Below are 24,910 nucleotides of genomic sequence, written 5' to 3'. Positions count from 1 at the left end.
TTCATATCTTCTCTACTTGCTGTCCTCTATTAAAGCATTCTGCTCCAGCCTTTCTTCCTCCTCTGATATCATGTTACCAGAGATAAGAAATAGTGATTAAAAATGTGGATTTAATGAATCTTGGACTCTTCTAAACATGAAGAATAAAGTTCAAGGGTAGTGGACATCCATACCTGAAAACTGCTATAGAAAATGACTCTAAGACACTGATTGCAGCACATCAAATAAGCCAATTAAAGAATGTATTCCAGAATATGCTTTTAATTTTAAAAAAATGGAAGTCTACTTTAAGGCTAAATCTGTCGATTTCAAGTTAGATAAGCCATTCTGATTCTAACGAAACAAGAAAGTAAGAAAATCTCTTAAGTTTTTAAGTTGGTAGATGTAATGACTTCCTATGTCTCCTGTGTATATGCAGAAATTTATCATAAAAAAATATTAATTTGATAATACAGTGAGTTGAAAATTAAAGAATTCTGTAGGAAGCATTTAGCTCTCCTGAGGGACTTAGCTGTTTGCAAAGACAAAACAGAACAAATTATGTTCGAAATCAATGTATGATTATTGTCTTCTCTCTTGCTTTGTGAATGGCATAAGATGAATTCTGCTGTAAAAGCTTTGACAAAATGTTTTGAGCCCTACTTGCTTAATGAACTAGGCCTTGCAAAGGTGCTTCATAAATGTTTCTAAAACGAAAACAACAAAAATTCATCATTTTCTCTGTCTTTGCTATTCCATTTAGAAGTAAATGAATACTTTTAAATAAGCGCTTTGAAGCTGTTAAAAACAAAAATCCAGAGCAGCTTTCACTATTATGGCCTTTAATGCATGTCTGCCTAGCAGAGTCAAAAAACAGTTCTTCCACTATTTGCAAATGAATGCTTTTTTATTTTCCTTTCTTTTTTGTTCAAATTAGAGTGGAAGAGGTTTAAACTATCCTTGCAGCCCATAAGCTTATGGAGGCTACAGTGGTGAGGTGGAGAAAGGCCAGGAGAAGGAAATGCAAACTCTTACTGCCATGTGTCAGTGCGTTGCCATTGCAAGCTCTGCTTCGCCTCTCCTCTTTTCCGTCAGCAAATACACCCTAGAGCAGCCTTTGATCTTTCCACTTTATCATCAACTACCTTGAGAAGTCAACAGAAGGGGAGAAGTGCTCCATGTCAGCTTTCACCTTAAATATCTGTTTCCTTTGGCAGTAAGGACTAGAGTTAAATCGTTCCCTCCCTCAAGTAAAGGAGCATGACAAACTGATAGATTTTGCCTTTCGAGAGTGCTATCTATTGAAGCATCAAGACTTTCTTAGTGGAAGCATTGGCAACAGCAGTTTTGAAAATGTTATCTAGGTTATACTGTAAGTTGAATGAAACATTTTGTCAGGAAATTGAACATGGACATATGGACAGGAAATTAAGTGGCCGGTGTCAAAATGGGGAATAGTCTCTCCAGTGTTCTAGTTCATATAGCTAAATATGGTTGTGACTTAAATTAGGTAAACTACGTCTCCTTCCAGTGTTTTCCTGCCTTGCAGGAAAACAGACAGTCTGTAGAACAGTTATTCCTGGTAGCTTTTTGCTTTTCATAGTGATCCTTGAGAACAGTCTCCTGTGGAGTGTTCTCCTTACCCCAACAAAACACATCATAGTTCACATTCTGTATTTGGTGCCCATATCTGTGGAGCCAGCAGAGAGTATACTGATTATTTTTTGTCCCTTCCAGATGAGCAAACATAGTACCATCTACACTGCTATAGAGCTGCGATGGTGATAGTAAATTAAATGAGAGAAAAAAAGGAAATGATCAGAGAGGAAGAAACAAACTGTGATTAAATGTACATATACACAATGACAGGCATGTTGTAGGAGAAATTTTAATATCAGTATTGGTTTTTAGGATACTAGATGAAGTCACTAGGTGCTCTTAATACATCTCTGTTTTGTTCAAAGCAGACTGACATTGACTTAGAGGCTGTTGATTGATAAAGCATGAACAAGTTACTGATAGGGAACCCAATGTTGCCAAAACCCTGGCTGAGAGAAAGAGATTTTTGTGTGTTCTGTTATGTATTTCACCAAAGGATCCATCAAAGCAAACTAAACCCAAATTTTATTTTGGAATTTATTTTGCCACTGTGCATTTGCAGGGGTAAACACAGGAGAGACTTCTTATTTCTATTTGGAGATATTGTTTTCCAGACCCAGGTTAAATATTTTATGCCCATTAACAGAATTCTGAATTAGCATTTTGCCTGGAGGATGAATTCTCCCAGATACCCACTTTGCTGGTTTGTTCTATGAGGAGGATTGGTAGGAGTGCCTTAGAGATGGAAGTAGCCCCAGTCACCTACAGCAAGGTTTCAGCAGAAAAGGCCAATGTTTCAGCTACTGGAGCCAAGAACTAACTCATAGTTTGGCTCAATGGGTGAACTGGGCCCAAAGGAGCCATCTTTCAATTAATTATGCATGGAAACTCACTTGGGATGTTGAAGGTGTGTTTCTTCATCATTGTTGTTTTCACTCGTTTCTTTCTCCCTGATGGTCTCTAAAGCGATACAAGTGGGAGTCTGTGTGCTGTGTTTTTCTCAGGAAAGCACATCTCCTGGCTGGGATCTTAGTGGAAGTCCTGTCTTAGAGTACATACATGCTGCACAGCAGTCTGCAAGGACATCAGAGCTGGCCAGATGTCTGGCTAAGACTCTCAGGTAGTGAGAGAATGAGGCAGGCATTTGCAGAATTGCAGGTAGGCAACTACAGAATGAATGGGGTGGCATCTTGAAGAAGTCCAGTTTACACCATGACACAGCCTTTTGTTGAATTCTGTGCGACTGTAAAAGGTGGCATATTTCAATACATAAATGAGTTGGTGGAGTAAAACCATCTTCCTGTGTCTGCCACAAAATCACGAAGTGTTGAACCTGTATCAATTGCTTAAGACAAGCAAGGAGACAGTGAAGCTCATCTTGTCATGGACCTCTCCCACAGGGAAACAAAACATGAAGAACTCCACAGAAACCCATTGTGTCATCTCTGTAAGCCCAATATCTTCTCTTAGTAGGAAAAGACAATTTTGTAATAACTCGACACTACAGTTGTGGTCTTCCCTTGAGAAGAGTTTGGAAGGCAGCATCTTTTTGTCATCTACTACTTCTTCCTGATTAGATGGCTTATAGCAGGCAACCATAATGGCAACTTTGCTAGTATTCCTCTTAATTCTTTACCACCCAGGTAGTCTGCCCAACCTGCCTTTAACCCCAGGTAGAGCTCCAGATATTCCCACTGCCCTCTCACATGAAGGGCAACTCCCTCTCCTTGCTCTCTGGGCCTGTCCTTCCTGAAGAGGCTGTGGCCTCTTCCTAAAATACCTCTAGCCATCCACTGCATCTTTGGCATATGTCAAGCTTCAAACAGGATTCCATGGTCACAGAAACAAAAACCCTGTTGCCAACACAAGCTGTGCAGCCAATGTTGACTCACAGCATCCACTTATTACTTCTCACATCTTTTCCCTTTACTGGCAGGACTGAGGACAAAACCACCTGCACTCCCATACCTGTGACCACTGCTCCCCAACCTCTGTAGTGACACTTCATACTTTATAATAAATTGCCTTTGCCTGTATCCTTGGTGCCCACATGGAATGGCAGCAGGGGGCAATAGTCAGAAAGGTGGACGAGCTTTGTCAGTCTCCACAACATCCCAGATTCAAGCTCCCGGGAGGCAGAAAGCCTCTTTAGAAGAGAGCTCAGGTTGGCACTTGGGTGCCACTGTTATCACCTACCGCTTCCTCCAGGTGCTCCTGCATGGTACATCAGCCCAGATGCTTCACGCAAAAGTGCACCGATCTCCTTGTCAGCAAGTGAACCAGCTCATCAGCTGCAAATCTTCAAGAGGAACAAGAGCCTTCCTTCTGGTATGCGAAGTGACCCGCTTCCAGCCTTTACCTTCCTTGGAGCTACTACTTACAGCCAACATGGCACAGACCCCACCTGCATCTCCAGTGCCCTTTGGATTCTTGAAGCTGTGGGATCTCTGGGAAGATCCTGCCTTTCTTGTTCATCTCTGAGGATGTGTGTGCTGCCCTGAACAGAAATGAGGGCCCCTTTATTCGTATTTGTGCAAACTGCGGTGTCTGCTGGTGCTGTTCAGAGAGCTGCACGCCAGGCCAGGCTCTTATATGGTCCTCCCCTAGGCACTGGCTAAAAAGGTCTCCTTCCCTCTCTCTGAGTCCCCCTATGTCACCCCTTCTGTCACTCATCCTCTGTCTCTTTTCCTCCTTCTCCATACCTCTCAATTTTTATGTCATATATCTTAGAACTCTTTCTTTTTAGAAGGTGTTTCTGAAGTGAAAGAAATTTGTTTGTATTTATATGCCCCATTTTTGAGGCAGTAGAAAGTGAAATTAATTGAAATGGTGGAGTTAACAGATTTGGGCTCTGTCAGGCCAGCTGTGTTTGCTTCTTTACTATTTTTCACTAATGCTCTTTCATTCGAACAGTGAATTGTAGAGCTCCTGATTTATATGTCTTGGAAAACTGTAGAGTTGAATCTAGACATTTCAGGCCTGATAGCTGCATGCCTTAGCATCTTCCAGAAGACAGGCATTTTTAGAGTTAGCTGAACTTCCTGCTCTTACCCGTTCTTTTTTAACCCAGAGAAGTTATTTTGAGCTTGCCTTTGTAATAATTGACTCTGAATAAGCAACATCCTCACTGGTTTTATAGTGGATCTGTGGAGGCTGTAATCATAGCTTCAAACAGGATCTTTGTCATTTGTGAATTATACCTTCCAGTAGTAAAATTATTTTGTTTTCCACTGTTGCTGGTGACCCAAGTCTTTTTGAACACTGACTTTCTAGAGGTTGGATTGCCCTTTTCAGGTATGAACTGTTGTGTACAAAGGACTTCACTTTTTTGCTCTACTTTTTGCTATACTTTTTTTGCTTCACTGCTATATATAAAATGCAGTATGAACACATTCTGTTACAAAAGCAAACTAAGGATAATTGGGTATGCACACAATACCTATGCTACAAAGACCAAATGTAAGTTTTGTGCTTTATCGTATCATGCTAGAGTAACAGGACCTTGCAAGGGAATTGGTTTTGTCATATCTTTTTGACTGTGAAAAGTGAAAAGATGTTATAGTAAGATGAGAAAGTGGCCTATTGACAAATAAATTGACTAATCTAATGGCAAAAACTTTTCTTTACACTTTTCAAACATTTTCTTTGGGAGCTGTCATTCTGTAAAGTATGAGTAAAAAGATGTTTTATCTGAGTGGGTATTTTACAATATTTTATGCTTTTTTATTTGGGTATAGATAATTTAAAAAGTATAATGGAAATAAGGTTATGATAAATCAGGAACTTCTTGATCCAGATTTTCTTGATTTTGGATATTTAAAATAATTATTTGGGTAAATGCCTTCTGATAATTTTTAACTTTAAATAAGCCATTTTCCCCTTACTTTTTTATCCCATTTCCCTTGCATTTTGCATTTTGAAAACAATTTATGCTTTTCATTACATTCATTAGAGCATGGATTTTTTTGTTATTTTGGGGGGGAAATAGGATTTTTGTCTCATCTGTTATAACTTTGCTTTTATAAAGCAAATTCTGCAAACATAATTCTGCAGTGTGGGTTGAGAAATTACTTACATATTGGTTCAGTTACTCCTATACTTATTCACTTGCATTTACTTCAAACATATTCTTAATTGATGTCCTTATTTGGGACATCCTCCATTTTTTTTTAAGCTTAGCTTTCCTGAAATACAGTGAATTTCAGAGTATTTATCTAAACTCAAAGCAGTGCTACTGCTTTTCCATTCTACATCATGCTAAATACAGGACTATGAACCACCTCTTGCTGTTTTGGAATCCTAGGCTACTATTTCCAGTTCTGCATTTCCTTTGAAACAAGGATATGTGTAGAACACTGAGAATGATAAATATCCAAGGGTAGCTACCTCTGAATTAAGAGTTTATCCTAAAGAGGGTAAGTCTCCACTGAATCTTACATACTGGAGAAGCTGGATGATTTTTGCTTACTTATGCTCTCTGGCTTGCATTTGGCATTTCACTGTATGCAGAATTTTCAAATTCCTCAAACTTCCTTATCAAATTGCTTTTTATCTCTGTATTCTGAGAAAGAAAATGGCAGCATGGCAACATTAAATCAGAAAGGGGACAGAGGGGAGAAGCTCACAGTGTTTGGAGAGCCTTAAGTTAAAATATTTAGGACTTTTCTTGGATGTGGAAACATTTTTGTGGCTTCCAAGTTTTAAAAGCTCTGTAAAGTCAGACTTTAGTATTCTAGGAATGTTCAACCCTGTTTCTCAGAGTGAAAAGTAAATGTACCCCTGTGTGTTGGGAGTTTTCTTTTTTTTTTTTTTTTTTTTTTGTCTCTCTTTGGTGGACTAGGTGGCTTGTGTGTTGTCTGTAACCTCTCAGGTCCCAGGTGGGGCTGATAAACCAATCATTTGCCCTTCAGACAGTGTGTGTTGGCTAATGCTTCCTTTAGAACATATCAATCAATCAACAGTGTTCGAAAACTCGTCAGTGTTTGTTTTTCATCCTAAGCATCTCTTTGTTCACAGTCTTCACCAGTAGGCTGCCTGTCACCACCAAGCTTGCAGGACCCAGAGCTCTCCTCTCTCAGGTTTCTGCCCTGGGCAGCCAGCACCTTCTCCACTCACATACCTTCCCCAAAAACAAAAGTTGATAACAGACTGTTCGACACCCTCCCTTGACACCTTGAATCCACAGTTTGCTAACACCTCACTCTGCTCATAAGCTATGCCAGGAGCTTGGGGGCAACAGCAAGATTTCTCTAGTATGAAACACTTGAGGGAGAGTAGTTTATTCAGGCTCTTCCTCCCAGTCTCTCCCACTTCCACTCCAGTGGTGTCCCACACCACGGCCAGATGGCAGCTATTGTGTTTGGAGAGCAGCCCAAAGGACAAGCACTGGAGAAAGCAATTCGAAAGGCCTGTGCCAAGCTGGCATCCTTGGCAAGCTGTGACTGGAGGTTCACTACAGAAGTATAGTGAGTATTAAGTCCTGGTGCAGATTTCATGGCCTCTTGCACCATGTTGTAGTTATAACTAGCTCTCATGTTTTACCAAGTTTAACTTGCTGAACTCAGGGTTGGCTTATTCTTTGCTTTGGGACAACCCTGTCTTGGCAATTAAACCATCCATGATTAATAGAAACTTTGATTTTTGTCTGCTACTATTCCAGTTTGTTTCATCTGTCTCGTTTAGTTTATAATTCAGACATTTTCTGCACAAATGTGTCCTAGAGGTTTGGTTAACGTGGGCAAATTGCAGCCCAGTTTGCTTTAAACTGCTGCTGAAATACACTAAACGGATGAGGTAGATCTCAGGGCACTGAGCATCTGGCTTGCATGGGCAATGAAACACACTAAACAAGACTTCAGGAAATTACAATATAAACTTCCCTACCACTTTTTTTTCAGAGGCAGCAGAGGGGAAGGGTCTGCCTGCTTGCATGTGTCATTATTATATGCTAACACTTTCTGCATTGACAGATACGTTTTGTTTTCCCCTTGCTTGGCCTTTTGCAGTCAGCAATATTGTGGGTAAATGCGTTACACTGTAATCTGTATGCTCAGAGGTTAAAATTGTTCTTTAAGATATCTGCTAAAATCGGAGGTAGCTGACCATCTGAAAACCTGCTGTTTGAACAGTCAACAAACTATAGCTTATTTCAGTCACAAGTAGGCTTGTTTATTGTGGTGTCTTGAAAATGCAGTAGTAAACATGAATCAATTTCCAAGTTAGTCCTCAAGAGCAAAGACCTGTGTGGCTGAGGTGATTAAATGCTTGTCTTTCCTTTGGAATTGAAGAGATTGCTCTTAATGGAGAAACCAGGTTTCAGATTAGCATGCCCTGAAAAGAAAACATATTGTAAAACCTCTTCTGCAAGTGGAGTGATGTGTTCTAGTATCTCAAAAACTACTGAAGCCAGTAAGATTTATGCTGTACCTCAGGTGCAGTCGTGTTTTGGAACTATCAAATCTAACTGCAGTTTATTATGTACATTACACACACTCAGCATTAGCCTCGCATTTTGTGAAAAAGGTGAATGCACCATACCTACCAGTTCATATCACAGCAAGATTTGTTTTATAATATTTTTCTCTCAGAGCTCGTATGAAAATAGTGGTGAGGATATTTTGAAACCAGAATATTTTACATTCTAAGCCTATGTGTACAACAAAGTCCAAAAAAAAAAAAGTGAACTCTACCATATTTCACCATATTTTAAATATTTGAAATACCTGAAACAGTGAGGAGAGAATTGTTAAATATGGGCAGCAGTCATCTGAAAAGAAAATTTCTACCAGTAAATACACAAAGATATAATTTTGTCAGGATCACAGAATTCCACTAGATTTTGTAATCCCAACCTCATGCATAATGCATGCTACCACACTGCATCCAGATATTCCTATAGAGAGCAGAAAATGAGGGTATAATTAATGCAGATGTTGGCAAATCTTATAAGGGCCACTTCCTCTCTCCCTTAAGGGTTCTTTTACTTGACCTATTATGACCGCAGAGTCTTTAAGCACAGAATTAAAGCCAGATGTCTTGTTGCTAGATATCCGTTTGTTAAGTATTGCTTGTAAATCAGTTTTTCTATGGAGCAGAGACTTCATAGGAGGACATTTTAAAATTCATAAATAATTAAGACTGAAAGGTTTCAGACTTAAGAATTTATTTATCCTGGAGGAACAATAAAAATTTTATAGTCAATGTGCTGAGAAACAGTATTTGCTCTAGCCTTTTATTATCCTGGGTCTGCAAATGTTTCTGATCCAGGTTCAAGTTGGAGTTTAAATCATTCTGAAAAGACATTTTCCTCTTTAACACAAATCTACCTGTCATGTAAGATATTTAGGATACATATGGAATTTTCTATATTGCTTTATTAGAATTAGCTTAAGTGTGTTGACAAACAGATGCAAATGAAAACAAACAAATACAGCTTTTGGTTGTTTCCAGGAAATCTTTATCAAATACCATTTTCACTTGGGTCCAATGGCAAATTCTATTTTCCCTACTGCATACCTTATTAGCTTCAGCATCCAAGTTAAGTTAGCCGTAGGTTTTCCCCATAAAAAACTGGGGCCACTCCTAAAAGATGGAAGTAGAAGAGGCTACTCACTTTGGTGGACGCGATTCTTATCTTTTAATGTTGTTGGTCTGTTCTTTTGTTAACGTTTATTGCCTGCTTTGATTTTAAATCTAATCCTCTTTTCATATAAACTTGCGTTCAGTCTGCAGAGTTCCACAGCCATAAAACTGGCTTGTTGGCCTTGAAAGCCACGTCCCTAAAGTCTCTTTAGCCAGAGGTTTTTCTGACATCATTTTTTTTTCCAAATCCTCTTTGTTAAGACTTGCTAAACGAGCAACTAGCACGTTGTTCATTTGTAGGGATCTTTTTTTTTCCCTATTTGCCGCAAGGTTTGCCTTTTGAGAATTCCACCTTGTATACTTGATGATAAATTATGAAGGAAACTCATTAAGCATTTTCTTGTCAGACAAGGGTTTTACAGAAAAAAAGCAAAACTTTTTATGTTCTGGTGGGATATGGGCCTGGTTTGTTGCACCCATAACAGTGCTAAGCAAACTACTCTGAAAGGAATATTAATCATGTATTTTCTGACATAGCCATATCCATAACAAAATTTCATACAAAAAATAAAGTTTGAGGCTTTTAATACTGTTAGGGCAAAAACTGCATTCCTCTTTCCTTGCCTCGTTCCTCCTACTCCAAATTGAAATAAGTCAGGTAAGTTAAAGACACATTGCTAAAGGAAAGTAACTATGTTTTAGAAATGTGGCTGATGGAAAATGAAGAACACTTCTGTAAGGATAGTAGCATGCTTTTTTTACTGTTCATTGAAAAACTTGGTGCTTTAGGATCTTGAGCAGGAATGACCACTGACCGTGGGAATTTACAGTTTTAGAGCATATAGGCAATCTTAACTTAGGGTATGCTTCTCTGTTTTTAAATGTAGCAGGAGAACAAGAAATGTCCTTGATGGAGAACTGGATGTGTCAAAAAACCTGCTGGGAAATGTAGTCAACTTCCTCCTTTTTGGGGAGCTCCTCTTTTAACACAACTACAGCCAAATACTACCCTTGTATGTAACAATGCATTAGTAAAACAAGATGATGCCTAATTGTGAGTTTAATTTATCTAAGTGAATTTCTCAGTGGGTCTGCTTGGCCAGAAGTTCTTTCATTTAATATGTAGTTCACGACTACATCAGTAATCACTCTCATTCCCAGAGCAGATGGAGGTATTTCTAGTTGTTTCTAATCCGGTTGCTACTAGCCTCATTACTAGCCTCCTCCAATTGTTTGCAAGTTGTGGAATGCTGTTTGTTCTGAAAAAATAAATTTGCTCTGTAGCGTATTTTCTTCCTGCCTTCAATGCCTCTCCCTGCTTTCTGTGCATGCCTTATCCATAGGAGCAATTGTATGGTTACTGGAATGTTTCCAGTTCTAATGTCTTTTTTTTTTCTTTTTTCTTTTCCTCTTCTTTCAGTCCACAGCCATGAGTGAACCACAGTGCTACTACAATGAAACCATTGCCTTCTTTTATAACCGGAGTGGAAAATATCTAGCCACTGAATGGAACACTGTCAGCAAGCTTGTAATGGGCCTGGGGATTACTGTCTGCATCTTCATAATGCTGGCCAACCTCTTAGTTATGGTGGCTATTTATGTCAACCGCCGATTCCACTTTCCTATTTATTACTTAATGGCCAACTTGGCTGCTGCAGATTTTTTTGCAGGCCTAGCCTACTTTTACTTAATGTTTAACACAGGACCCAATACTAGAAGACTGACTGTAAGTACCTGGCTGCTTCGTCAGGGTCTCATTGACACTAGCCTGACAGCCTCTGTAGCCAACTTGTTGGCCATCGCTATTGAGCGGCACATTACCGTCTTCCGCATGCAGCTACATACTCGGATGAGCAACCGTCGAGTGGTGGTCGTAATTGTTGTTATCTGGACAATGGCCATTGTAATGGGTGCCATACCAAGCGTTGGCTGGAATTGCATTTGTGATATCACTCACTGCTCCAACATGGCACCGCTCTATAGTGACTCCTACCTGGTCTTCTGGGCTATTTTCAACCTGGTCACTTTTGTGGTCATGGTGGTTCTATATGCTCATATCTTTGGGTATGTCCGCCAGAGGACTATGAGAATGTCCAGACACAGTTCTGGACCCCGCAGGAATCGGGATACCATGATGAGTCTCCTGAAGACCGTGGTCATTGTACTTGGTAAGTACTTATTTTATCCTCCATGTTTTTCCCCTTCTGTTGCTTATTAGTTGATTTCAGTAATGTATGTCAACTTCAGGCAGGTCAGCAGCATCTCAAGGTACTAGAGGCAGAGAGGGACAGTAAGAACTCCCAATGTGTGAATATTCAATGCTGCAATTAAGATTAATTTTGGAATTGCGAATTAAAGCAGTACTTCAGGCAGTACTTCATCAACTGGTGAAGAACAAGGCCCTCGAGGTATAAGAGTCTTTCGCATCAACAGAGATTTAAAATCCATTGTGGCAACCTGTACACACCTCTTTACCTTTAAAGAAGCTAAATGGCTACAGTCTTAATACAGGGGAGGCTCCAACTACACTATTTAAGTACTAGTTTTGCCACTCAAAATATTTTATGAGTGTATTCAGGCTATATGGAGAAAATTAAAGACTAGAGGTTATTGATAAAAAGATTTCCTGTGTTAAACAGAACTGCCTTTGCGTTTAGCGCAGGTCTCTGCAATAATGTGTAACAGATGTTAATATCTATTAACTTGCTAATGCAGAAAGATAACATGGCAGATATTGGTGTACTTTGGCATCATGCTGAAGAGGTCCTTAAGCTTCAGGCTATGGAAGAGAACATGAGGCGAATGCCTTGATGCATTTTGAAGTCGGTGGGTTCCTCTCTTCTGTGGCTGTCTCTAGTGCCCCATATTGCTCTCATACTCTCAGTTTTCTTGTGCAAAAGCACAGTCTGGATTTTGTGCACCATCCCCTGGTGATTTTCCATGCAGTTTGTTCTGCTCTTTGTTGTTGCAAACAGTGAGTGGCAGGAAGCCAGGGATGATGCTGGTTGTCTCTCTGTCCCAAGCAGTGTTCCCAGCTCCGCATTGCACTGGCACACTACCCAAGTCTCTTGGGATGCTAGCCCTAGTTAAATGGTGATGCTTCCCTTCTGCCAAGATAAAAACTTTACCTTCATTCTTGCATTGCCATCCTGATATTTATGGCTTTGCACCGTGGCTTGTGCTTTCTAGCAGTTAACTGTCTGCACAAACAAGACAAGGTAGTTACAGACCCCTGATTTAGTGTAGCAACTTCTGCTTTAGTTTGGAGCATTTTGCCTTTTTCATCAGAGTATGAACTGTGTAGACTAAATTGCTCAGCCATTGATGATATGTTCTTACATGTCTCTTCAGGAAAAGCGTAACTACTTCGGTTTTGTGGGGGACTATATAGAGTGCTAAGCAAAGTCTCTCTTGGCTGCCTGGTGATTTGGAAATCTGCCTTTTCCTATCTCCATGGTTATCTGTGCAAAATAGATGAAATCTGCGTTTTCCTATCTCCATGGTTATCTGTGCAAAATAGACAAAAAGTTTTGAAAAAAAAAAGAAAACAGGTTTTGCAGACTTTTTAGTAAATGGATCCATTGCTGTTCATGCAATACATACAGCATTGGGATATATCCTGTGAAGTTAATGACTGATTCAGACCTTAAAGACCAAACAAACAAACAAAAAGAGCAAGGGGAAATAGTGGGTACTTTGACTATGCTTTATAGAGCAGGAGTACATAAATAAAACTAAACTAAAACTCAGAAGTATGTGTGCACTTGGAAATATAGCTGGTCACTGTGCAGTTTTTTCCTGTTGTTAGGAGCAGAGAAGATATGTTGGACCCAGTGTGGTCACAGAACTAGAGGTGTACATGCATAGAACATGAAGATTTTCCCTAATACTGCCCTGGAAACAGTGGAACAACTCTGGAGGTTAAGTAGCATTATTCAGACTACTGGTGACTCAAATTGAACTGCTGATGGAGTTCAGTAACAGCTTGAATCTCTCATTTAGATTACTTTAGTAAGGTTTGTTTGTTTGTTGCAGGTGCAATTAAATTTACTCATCGGGTTTTGCACACATTCTACCTTGGCACCTCTTCTAATCGACATAAGTTATTATTTATAGGGAGAGGGAATGTGCTGTTTTATTAAATCTGTTGACTAGAGTTTGAAGAAAATAGAAGAACTGCCAGACAGCCACATTCTTCATCCTTTTTTTGGATCTAGATCTGCAGAAGGACAGCAAATAAACCTCTGAGCTTCTGAGGCATGTGGCCTTCGAGGTTGGTCAGAGTTTTTTTTCTTTTCTTTACCTCTTCTTATCCGGACAGTTTGCCTTCTACTTCAGTGTTGCTTTGGAGAGAAGTTGATTGAAGACAGCTGTGTCTTTTGGTTGGAGAAGTTAAGTCATAGAGACATAGACTAAAATGATTCTTTTTTTAGCTTCAATTAACCAGTTTTGCAAGGCCTTTTTCGGCTCGAAGGTGTTTCAGAACACACACTTCGTTTCACCTAGTACTGCAACTGCACAATAAAGAAGTAGCAATATTTTCATCTCCATGTCACCTGTGACACTCAGCTGCAAGATAAAGAGGGCAGGAAAACAGCTTTTAGAATAACAGCCTGTATCTAAGAAGTAGAAGCATCTGCATCACCTTGTGATGCTAAGTTTTCATACATCAGGATGCTATACTGACTGCCAGCTGATCAGCAAGGCAATCTCACTGGTTGTGATCAGCAAGATAAGTACTCTCCTGTATTACTGAATATGGGGAGTTATTTTTTGTTTTTAAAAACATCACTTGAGAGCTCTGTTTAGGAGATGTCTCTGGATGGAGTACACAGTACAGTTAGCCTGTTGATCAATGTGTAACATCGTGCTCGTCTACTGCCCAAAATCTGCTTACAAGTCTGGTTTAACATTTTCAAGAGACAAAGATTTGTTTTCAAGTGTTTTCAAATTCAAGTGTTGTTTCTTGAATGCCTTCTTGCAAAGGAGGTGGGGAAAGGCAGGAAAGCTGGGTCTCTCTTAGCAGAAGCCTGCTGAATGCTATTGCATTTATTTATTTGGTTTTTGTTTGTTTGTTTGTTTGTTTGCATTAATGAAATTCAGTAATACAGGGTAGAAGAACCTTGCCCTGTTTAAGGATAATACATAATCCTTTGAGGAAGAACTTTTTACAGAAGGGAGAGGGGAAAGGAAATGTTTCAGTTTATTCCTAAGACTTCCTGTCCTCTCACTGATGGCCAGCAACTGTATGGGGAAGGAAGCTGGTATATATCAGGCCCCTTTGCCAAAAGGAGGCATTTTGTTTTAAAGGGGAGAGAGAGAGTACTTTGGGCACCAAAGACAGGAGACGTGAGGCTAAGTGAACCTGTACCGTTCACAGAGAAAAGCAAAGTAGTCCTCTTTGTAGTATGTGTTAAAATGCTGCTCACTCGTAAGTAACTCCCACTATAGTTCGAACAACCATGTACTATTTGATTTACTTTTAAACGGACATGAACTGACCTTTCCAAAGTTGTTAACTTGCTAATTGTACTCAGAAGCAGAGCCTCACTCGTGAATGCAGATCCTCATCTTTTCCCCCTTCTTTATCCACTCTGCACTTTCCATGGAGCTGGAGAGGGCAGAAATTAACACAAGAGCTTCTTGTTTGCTAGTTGCCTAACACTGCCTGCCTTCCCCATGCCTTGCTGCCTTGTTTCATGGGGACAAGAGCCGCTGCGAAAGGGGGAGGAAAAACCCTCTCCCCATGGTGATGCTGTCAGCTTGTGTGCAGGGGAAGCCAATGGCCTCTCATAAGGGCTCATTGTCCAGCTAATGACTAGGGCAGCTTGACGCTCTGGCTGGAGCGGTCGGGATCTGGCACACTGCGTCATCCCACAGAGCTCATAGGATATTGAACCCTACAACCAAGTCAGAAGTGGAGAACAGATTTTTTTTTTTCTTTTTCATGCCCTTTTGTTTTTTTTTCTCCTTGAGTAAAATATTTTAAACAGAAGGAAGTGATTTCATAGTTGAGCTCTTTTTCCTGTAACAGGGCTCCTTTTGAAATCTTTTGAATATAACAAAGAACATAAAACTCTTTTCTCTAGAACGTGCCTTTCTTTTGCACTGGGACATGGGCAGAATTGATCTGTATACCACAATTACCATAAAATTGTACCCTGTTGGCTTGAATCTCAGTGCCACTTTGCTTCTCACCACTATTATTTGTTAAATTTAAATAAGCAAAGGAACATGCAGAAACATAGCAGTTTAAAGTTGGTGTCTTCTCTCTCATCCTCCCCTTTGTCAGCTATCCATGTTACTTGTGACTTGTGTTTAAAGGTAAAGTTAAGTTGTTCTTCCTAGTGGAGAAGCTGAACTTTGAATGTTGGGGCAAATGCACTTTTGTTTCAAAAACTTGGAATTAGCAATATCTAACAGCTGTTTAAGGATGTCATGGTAAAACCTCTAGTGTTTTACCAAAACCAATAGTGTTTGGCCAAAACGAGACATGACTATTGAGTTGAGCACCTTTGCGAACCCCAGGATGTAGGGAGAAAAAAAGAATTCCTGTCTACTTTTCCAGTTCCCAGGAACTCTAAGGGTAAGATCCTTAGGCCTTTCCTGCCTGTAAAACCATCCTCTTTTGTTTGTAAGACTGTGGTTTAATCTGTAAGATTTGGAAATAAATATGGGCACTGACTTAAAAAAAAAAATGAAGGTTCATTTATATAAACTGTTTTGGTTTAAAGGAGTCTCACTGTGTTTGAAGACAATCTCTTGCTCATTATAATGAAGCAATAAATGCAAGAAAAACATCTGGAAGTTCAGTATAAACATCTGTAAGGGTGGAACTGCTCAGTAACAGCTTTTTTTTTTTTTTTTTTCTTTTTGACATAGTTATGAATTGCAGGAGAGATTTGTTTTTGTACTTTTGTAGCTTTTCTTTCACAATTAGGTAGCAAAGAGGGACAGAAAGAAGAGAAAAAAAAACCTCTGGAAGTGCATGGAGTTTTAATTTATGCTTCAGTGAGACAGTTAACGCAAATAAAATGCACTATATTAACTTGTGACCTTTCTGGGCAGTTGGTTGATATGCAGCATTTCTTTCACAGATGAAAAATATGAAGCATTCTGAGGGCACATTTTTAAAAGATGCTTTCAATGTTTGCGCTGTCTCTTTCGTAAATGACATGCAGTCTGCATCTTTTCCTGTCTTCTTCGCTTCATGTATTAAGAATATTAGATTCCCTACCAAGTAAAACGAACATGAATTGTACTGCTACTTCGATGTTGCGTGTCTTTATTTCAATACACTGAAATTGTGTCGGGTAGTTACCCAACGTGGCCTGGTTTCACTGAGCCCCAAATCTTAGAGGCACTGACATAGCTAAGCTATATTAACTGTGTTTTGTCAGCTACCAAATAAGTGGTCCTGTGCAGTGCTGAAGATTGATGTTGTCTAGACAGAGCTTGGTTATGGATGTGCTTAAACTTCAGTACAGCTTCCCTGTCTATAGAAAGTTGTTCTGATAGTCCGAAGTAAACATTGGTCCTGTTATTGATACCAGGATGTTTCAGAGAGGCAAGGATTTAACTCAGTGCCCCCTCACTAGGATGTGACAACTTCCACCCTGTCCATCCTGTCCCCCTAGGAGCCAGGCTTCTCAGGGTTCTGCTGGCATAGCGGCCCCTGAAAACTTGTGCAGCATTTTTTCCTGAGATTATTGTAAATGAGCATGTCATTTTAGCTTGAAGATGCTGTTCCGTGCAACAGTTGTGGCACAGATGGGAAAGAAGTAGCTACCAGTTATTTTTTTCTCTATTATTATTGTTTTTTCCTTACTGTTACTGTGTTCTCCTTAGTGAATTTAATTGAGGAGTGAGATGAGGCGATGGCACATTTTACAGCTTCTTCTCTAGTAGTAGGGGCAAGAGAAACCATAAAAACAGGGTTACAGTACGAAGGGCTTGTTCAAAGTTACCAACCCTGTCTGACCCCCACGTCACAGTCATGTCGCTTGTGTATTGATTTAGTCCTAAAGGAAAAACAGGGCAATAAACTCTGGAACTGGCACTGGCAATAGGAGTCTGACCGTCAATGACTTTCTGTTCTAAAACACAGGGTGCAGTATGTGCAGTCGTGGTGTTTTTAGATAAGTGTATTTTAAAAGCGCACAAACTGTGAATTTAACCCACAGTTGAGTAAACTGGGAGATTTCAGCCAATGACTACAGCCTAAATGGAACACATGTCAGTTTTTAAGATTAATTCTCATTACCACGGTATGGGAAGAAAACAGTTCATAGTAGGTGCTTTCAAAGCTGTAGTATGCCTGCAAAACTTTAAAACTCTGTCATCAGGTATTTCAATGAAGGAGTGAAGTCTTCATTTAAATCCCATAAGATTTCCTTTTGCTTGAAAAAGAATGACTTTGACTTTTTATGTTTTCTTATTGAAAGAAGTCTTTACGAGCAGTAAGCTGAAGCTCCCACTCAGAAAAATAGAGAACACCTACAGTTTGGGTGTGGGGTCAGGTTCCAAGATACCCTGTTATACCTTACAAAGGATAATTTTTCTTTTTTTGCCATGTGCCATATGGCATTTCAGAAGTGACTTAAAAAAAAAAAGTCTGTGCTTGTTCAGCCTGCAAGTAGGTCAAAGAAAATGTAGGTCTTCAGATTTCTGCGTATATTAGAGGATTTTAATCTGAAATCATTTTGATTCAGTAACAAAAAATGAGTTTTCATGTCTGAACATGAAAAGGTGTTTCAGGTGATGGACATGAAAGCCTGCATCTGCTTGGGTATACTGATCTGGTTATAAGTGTTTTGCTTAATTTCTTCACTGCCTCTCCAATGAAATCGATAGCATCCTCAGATAAAGCTGCCATGTCCTTGGTAAAGATCTTCTTTCTAAAGTATTCCAGGCATCCCTGTGTAAAGCATTGCTTCTCCCTGGGGAAACCATTTGGAAGTTTGCCCCTCTTTCCCCCTTCAGTTGAGAATAAGTGTTATTTATTTTCATTTAGGATCCTTTGAAACTGGGCTTTGAGGAACTTCCATAATTTCCCAAGGCAGAAATGTGGTTTTGTTTTATTTTATTTTGGAAGGCAGAAAATCCCTCTAGAAAGTCCATTCCTTCACATATGTGGAAATGATGCTGTGTTTAATAAAATTCTTTCCCTTAACTTCAGTAATAATATATTACCTTTTCAGAGAAGGAATAAATTCTAAGGGTAAATGAAAACTCTCTGGATTCTTCCAGGAAGAGCAAGCTATGGATAAACTTTGAGCAATTTTTGGTTTGTACTTTGTGTTTAGCTTTTGATAAAGATTCTTGGAATTGTTTGCATAGGTTGTCTCTTGTGTTGAAAAGACCTCTAAAAATGAATTTCTTTGAACAGCTTCTTCTCAGCCAAGGGAATTAATTTTTACTTTTCTTTATGAATAATAGGATTGGGAAAACACATCCTTGCCCCCAAGCAGTAGAAAACAACCTTCTCCCTTGGATCCAGGTGAAATAACAAACTGCTGGTTAAGAATTGAAATTCACTTAGTGAAAATCCGCACTAAATAAAAATGAATTAGTACCATATCTCACTTTCTCCAGTTTAGCAGAGATATAGCCAGGTTTATTTGTTAGCCTGGGCTTCTCTGAATTATCTGGAGAGAGACCTGTTTGTGGGAGATTTTCCAGAATGCAGAACCACTATGAAAAAAAAAAAAGAAAAGAAAAGCTGAAGGCCCAGGGTAGAACTTGTTGCCAATTAAAAAAAAAAAAAAAGAAATTCAGTGTGTACAAGAAGATCTGCATGTGAAGTCTCTGCACATGGCTAAAAGCCAGTGATCTTGTACTCTTGAACAGATTTTTTTTTGAGCATGAAGATATCCATACTTTAGAAGGGGCACATAAGGTTTTCACAAAATGTCTTTCTGTAAGATAGCATTTATGTTTTGCAGAAAGCATTTACTCTTTTAAAGCAAAAGGCTTGCAATCTGGGGTACATCCTTGTTTAGCCACTGGCTTGTATTCTGATCTTTAAGACACCATTTGCCTATCCTGTATGCGGGGAAACTCTTCCCAGTGCTCCACTTGGACAGCAAGGCCAAATTTACAGCTAGATCACACAGCTTCAGAAGCTGTGTGAACAAAAATGCCAGCTGTTAACTTGTCACATTGCACAACTGTATTCAGTGAGGCATTGAACAATCATTTGTTTCCAGCAGTGGAAAACATCTAGAACAAGAGACTACTTTGTGGGAGAGGAGGAGTGGTGTCCTGGTGTTGTTTCGTTTTACATGAACAGTGCAAGTAAGTGTTCTCGGCAATTTATCTAGGCTATTCCATGAATACAAGAAAACATAACAGTAAATGCAAAATTCTCTCATTAAAGTTTCAGTGAAAATGTGGCTCCTCATATCAAAGTATGAAATTCTTAGAAATGTTTGCTGAGAAATCCAAAATATAGTGGCTGGCTTTCTCCTGTTTAGTAAGCTAGGAAATAGCTAACAATGACTATTAGCCTTCAAACAATAGCCGTTGTGTCTCCATCGTTTTAGTCTTAATATGAAAAATGTGTTAAAGGAAACAGCTTAGGTTTTTTAGTGTCTTTTGACCCTGAGTATGAATGAGATTCCAAGCCTTTTTTTTTTTTTTCCCTGGTTTTATTAGAAGTGCAGCTTCCTATTTCAAGGAGCTGGACGTGCTGTTGACCTCAGAGATACCATCTTCTTCCAAATGTCTTTTAACTTTTTTCCACAGCCTTGCCAGGAGTAAGTTTCTTTCACAAACTTACACAGATGATGAACACTTGACACTTGACACTCAGACACTTGAATCAGTAACAGCAGCAAAAATCCCCAATCTCTGTGCAATTTTTCATGGAGAAAACAGGCAGAGGAGGTGTTGGCACTGAGTTGATCTGTGGCCACAGGAGCACTTGCCCTGATTTTGTTTGCTGGTGGTCCTGAGTGCGCAGTACCCTTTCCATAATGCTTGTCCTTCAAGCTTGAGAGCAGCTGTTGGGTTTTTAACAGCTTCTCTTTCCCCCTTGCAAGGAAGCAGGAGTGATACCCTGGTCAAAGGATGTCTCTGCTTTCCATTAGGAGGAATGGGCAATTACAAAAATACAGTAAAAAATAACAGTGTTGCTGTACCCAGACCACTGCTGGAGTGATCAGTATTTTCATAAACAGAAAACTCTCTACCAAGCTCTAAGCAGGACTCTATAGCTTAGGTGGAGCTTACCTAAGATGTTTGTCAGGCATCCTTGTAAACAGAAGATTGATGTGTCTTAGTGTTCCAGAAGAGGACATATAGCTATGGGTCTGCAGGGACGTGCTGCTGCTAAAATCAGATCTTTGCAGAAGAGCAAATGGTGCCTGTTCTTGCTATGAGGATGTGAGGACTGCTGCACCACAGCTCAGCCTGGTGGCAAGGCTGGTGGTGGTTGCTGGTGGGTATGCGTTGGGTCTCCCCTCTTCCCTCCTGCTTCCCACAGCTGCTACTTCAGAAGGTGTGGACTCATCAGCAACTCAACTTTCCTTGAAACGTGTCCCTTTATTTGCTTCATTATCCTGTATGGTGAGAAAGGTCAAAAAAACATGATCCGAAAGAGACCAAAAAATAATACAGGAAAGCAAAAAGGAATATGAGTTTGCGTGGAATGTCACAAGACTTCAAAAACAGTGACATCAGTTGTTGAGCTTGAAGCATTTCTTTTCTCTGTTTGAACTTTTTCATTCACGGATATTTGTGCTTGTGCTTGACTTACACTGGTGAACTGTGGTAAGCCTTGGTAGAGACTCGGTAAGTAAGTCTCGGTGTAGAAAATCTCAGGTTCCAGTATGTAAACCTACCAGTGAACAGGAGCTAATCAGACAACCAGGGGCAAGTGCTTTGAAATACGTGAATACAGTGAACATAAATTCTGAAATTTTAGTCTATAAAGTTGTGCTAGACATAGCTGCCAAAGGTCTGTCTGCTGTTGGAGGCTGTTGTTAGGAGAATACCACCTGTGTCTTGCAGTAGTTGGAAATAATAATTTTAGTGCTAAAAGTGCTACATAATAGTCCTAAGAGCCAAGAAATTACTGCTAATAAATGAGGAAAGTGAAAGAAAAGTTCTTTGTGTGTGTGTGTGTTTCTGTCTACTTGTGGTTTTTTGCCTTTAATAAATGACTGGTACCGTAATATGAACTTGATAGTATAACCATAGGTAAGCAAGGACTCCTAAAATATCAGAGGTAGCTTCCCTCTTCAAATACTAAGTTTCTCCTAAAGCAGAAAGAGGGAATTTAGCTATTTCAGGCAGGAAAGGCCGTCCAGCTCCTGCCTTTTACCCCCTCTTCATGAAAACCCCTTCCTGGACTCAGTACCTTCCTTGTTCTCTGAAGAGTCTGAGGAGCTGGTTCTCATCTTCTGATATTGATGTAACCTCAGCAAGAACTTGTCCTTACATATGGCATTGATTATTCTCTTCTTTCATCATTTGAAGTTGCTCTTAAGTGCTGACTTACTGTTTTTTCTAGAAATACAATGAATAATGTGGAGAGGCATTTGCTTGGGTGACTTTTTAGAGAGGAGAACTATAAAAATGTATTACATGTTAGTATAAACAAATGCTGTCTGCTTTCGTTAAACAAACTAGAATTTAAAAGAGTGGCTAGTAGAAGCAAAACTGAAAGAAATTTTAACAAAATGCTATGTGGCTTTAGAGACATAGCTGGATTAGTTGGCTCATGTTTTGTTTATTTATTGACTTGTTTACCTTTGGTAAATATGAAAATGACCGATATTCAGTGATATTTAGTGTGAGATTATCTGCCATAACTATGACCTAGTTCCATAACAAGAAGGGCACAGTGCAAATTGCACTTATGCACCTGGACCCAAGCAGTTGCAGTAACACAGCTGGGGTACAGCATTGGGCACCCAGTGCCTCCCAGTGCCAGTCTGTGTTACTGGCTGCCCAGGGAAGCCTGCACCAGTGCTGACACCACTGCACTTGCAGTTAGCCCCCATGGATTTCGAGGAAAGACTTCTACATGTTTATCAAAAAAGTGTCATTTCAAAGCTTAAAGTGAACTGCAGAGAAACAGGATGATTTCTGGTTTATCTGACATGCAGTGCAAAACATAGTATCTGACTGATAGCTGTGTTGTAAAATCAATCATGTCGTTCCTCCAAATCAGCAATTAATGCTACAAGTTCTACTCTTGATAAAGACAGGTTACAGTTAAAAGTTTACTCTCATAGCCGCAAATTTGGGTAAGTACTTAAGATAATGAAATGTCTGCCTTCTAGATATGGCAGTTTTGTGAGGAAATGTATTTCTTTCAATACACAGTAAGAAGCTGTTATCTTCAGATCATGTGGATTTCAACCCCTTCTCTCATTTAGTTTGCAAAAGGGATAGGTAAAAGAGGTAGTTTAATTCTAGACTCGAGAAAGCCTCATGCTCAGGGAAACAAGGGAGATGCTGAAAGAGCCTGTTATTTCTGGTAACAGAAAGGTGCAGCAATTCAGTTTTGCTAGTACTACACTCTGTAAGGTAGGGTGAGTTTGTGTTTGGTGTTCCTAACCCCTGCTTGTATAGGTCAGAGTGGAATTATAAAATTTGTAATATAAAAACTACCTTGAGTTGGCAGACCTGCAAAGCAGACCTTCCCCTCCTAAAACATACTGACCTTTTAAATATTTATGGATTTACTGATGTTAGCTTTGGTGGGCTTTACTGTACTGTTTAGTTTGTAGGGTTTGTAGGGAACTAGGGCCCTAGTTCCTTTTTCTATAGATGCTTTTGGGACAGTAGGAGTTTAAAGTAAATCCCTGTGTCCCGCTCCTACCTGCATTTCAGGCTTGGTCATCCAGGTACTGCCAGCCTTGGTGGGGTGAACTGCAGAAATAAGACTGTCCCAGGTACGTGAGTTCAGCACTAACTGGTTGTCATTCCAGAAGAAGTTCCTCTGCTTTTGTCATGCAGATGGAAAACGGCAACGATATTATAGGCCCTGATTTACATGTAAGAAGGTATTTGCCCAAGCAAAAAAAAAAAAAGGGATTGCATGGAAGAAAGTCAAAGAATATTAAGTAAGTCTTAGATTTTTGCCCTCCTATCCTATGAGGAAAAAAAAGTTTTAGCATATTACTTGTTTCCAGTGGTTGATTTCTGAAGCAATACTAACAGAGAGACATTTAACCCTTCAACTTACTAATCGAAAGCTTCCTTGAGGGATGGTTTTCCTGATAATGGCTACAGTGAAAACCTGAACCCAGTCTCCCCTCCCCAGCAGCTCTTTTGTTTACATGCTGCTGCACACAAAGGCAGCTGATACATATTTCTTGCAGTTCTTGTTTGCGCTGCCTTTTGAACTTTCCAAACACTTGTTAACTGTTTGCAGCTTCAGAAAATTGACATTCATGCTCTGTGGAGGAAGCATCTGAGGAAACAAGAGGCTTTTATTCTACCTGGAGGCAAGGGGTGAATGTAATGAAGCAGTCCTACTGCTGTTCTTGGATATTGTAGTCTTTAATCCTACATGTCAGAATGAGAAAATTTATTTTGTTTATTATCTGTGATGGAAATAGAGAGGTGATGGTCTGCGATTTAGTTAGTTCAGATTTGAATCTCCATTCTAACTTTCAAACTAATTCATACTTGAGTGTCTGACGTGTAGGCTATTCATACTTTGTGTTTTATACATTATCTATGAATAGCAAAAGGCTTGCTTGGTCAGCTACCCTTCTGCTGTAGGCTCTGGAGCTTATGCCATAAATAAGCCAAAAACTCCATCTAGTAAATAAATTAACAGCACATAAAACTTTTAAGCTACCTCAGTTGCGGGTATGAAATATGTTGAAATAAATAAATAAATAAAGATTTGCATTGAGAGGGATCCACGTACCATGACAAGTTGCTGTTCATGGAAGATGCTTTTCATACTGACTTCCTAGAAGTGACCTAAAATGTAAGTTGTGGTGCTGGAAATCAATGAAAGGTCACACAGGCACCAGTGGGTTACTGAGGGTGCTTCTGATCTAAATGTGAGTGTTGGATACAAGGATTGATGCACAAGACTTAAAAACTAAAAAGTCTGTAAGTTGACCATAGCATGAAGAAGAGATTTTTTAGAAATAAAATAAAGAAATATATTGATTCATTTTTAATTTATGTAATGTTGTGTTTAAGAGGTTGACTATTATCAAATTCAATTTGAAGCATACAGTTAAGTATTTAACTTTTTTTCCTCTATCCCAGTACATAGCTAGGTGCACTTAGGAAACATAAAAATCACTTCCCTGTAAATATTCTAACTAAAATTCTTACTCTGAAGCTGACAGGGAAATAATTAGTTAAATCAGAACGAAAGAAATGTAATTCCTTGGTCACAGAAACTGGTATATTGTGTGGATTCTAAAGTACATGAAAGATCAGCATTTATTACCGTGGTTGGTGTCGTTTCTGGAACTTGTCTGATTATCCATGAATAATTATGCCTTTATGTCAACAACAACAACAAAAAAACTGTTCAAAGTATCTCTTGCATTATATGACAGAGGAATGTATTCTTTGTTCCTTAATGAGATCTTTTTCTTCATGTTAATATATGTGCTGGTTATGTAATGTAGGGAAATGGAAAGTGAGGCTTTTCACTTGCTATGCTTTTGTTCCAGGGGCAGTATATAAGGCGTCCTTCAGGGTTTAACCCTTTGTGAAGACAGGATGGTACAGGGATTGGGGAGGGGAAGGAGGTCATTTTTCTTTT

At 39.4% G+C, this 24,910-nt stretch overlaps 1 protein-coding gene across 1 annotated transcript in view; it reads left to right on the top strand.

Annotated features, from left to right (window-relative positions):
• The window catches only part of LPAR1 (lysophosphatidic acid receptor 1), a 76,178-nt gene that overhangs the window by 29,009 nt on the left and 22,259 nt on the right, over positions 1-24,910 (top strand). Inside the window, exon 3 of the mRNA XM_088521008.1 lies at positions 10,580-11,327. Coding sequence (XP_088377134.1) covers positions 10,580-11,327 — 748 coding nt within the window. The remainder of the gene's footprint in view (positions 1-10,579; positions 11,328-24,910) is intronic.

This window comes from Tinamus guttatus, unplaced genomic scaffold (genome assembly GCF_059628265.1).
Source record: "Tinamus guttatus ecotype Peru unplaced genomic scaffold, ASM5962826v1 Tinamus_guttatus_pri_ptg000110l, whole genome shotgun sequence".
In the NCBI taxonomy this organism is placed as follows: domain Eukaryota; kingdom Metazoa; phylum Chordata; class Aves; order Tinamiformes; family Tinamidae; genus Tinamus; species Tinamus guttatus.
This window is presented reverse-complemented; position numbering and strand designations above follow the sequence as displayed.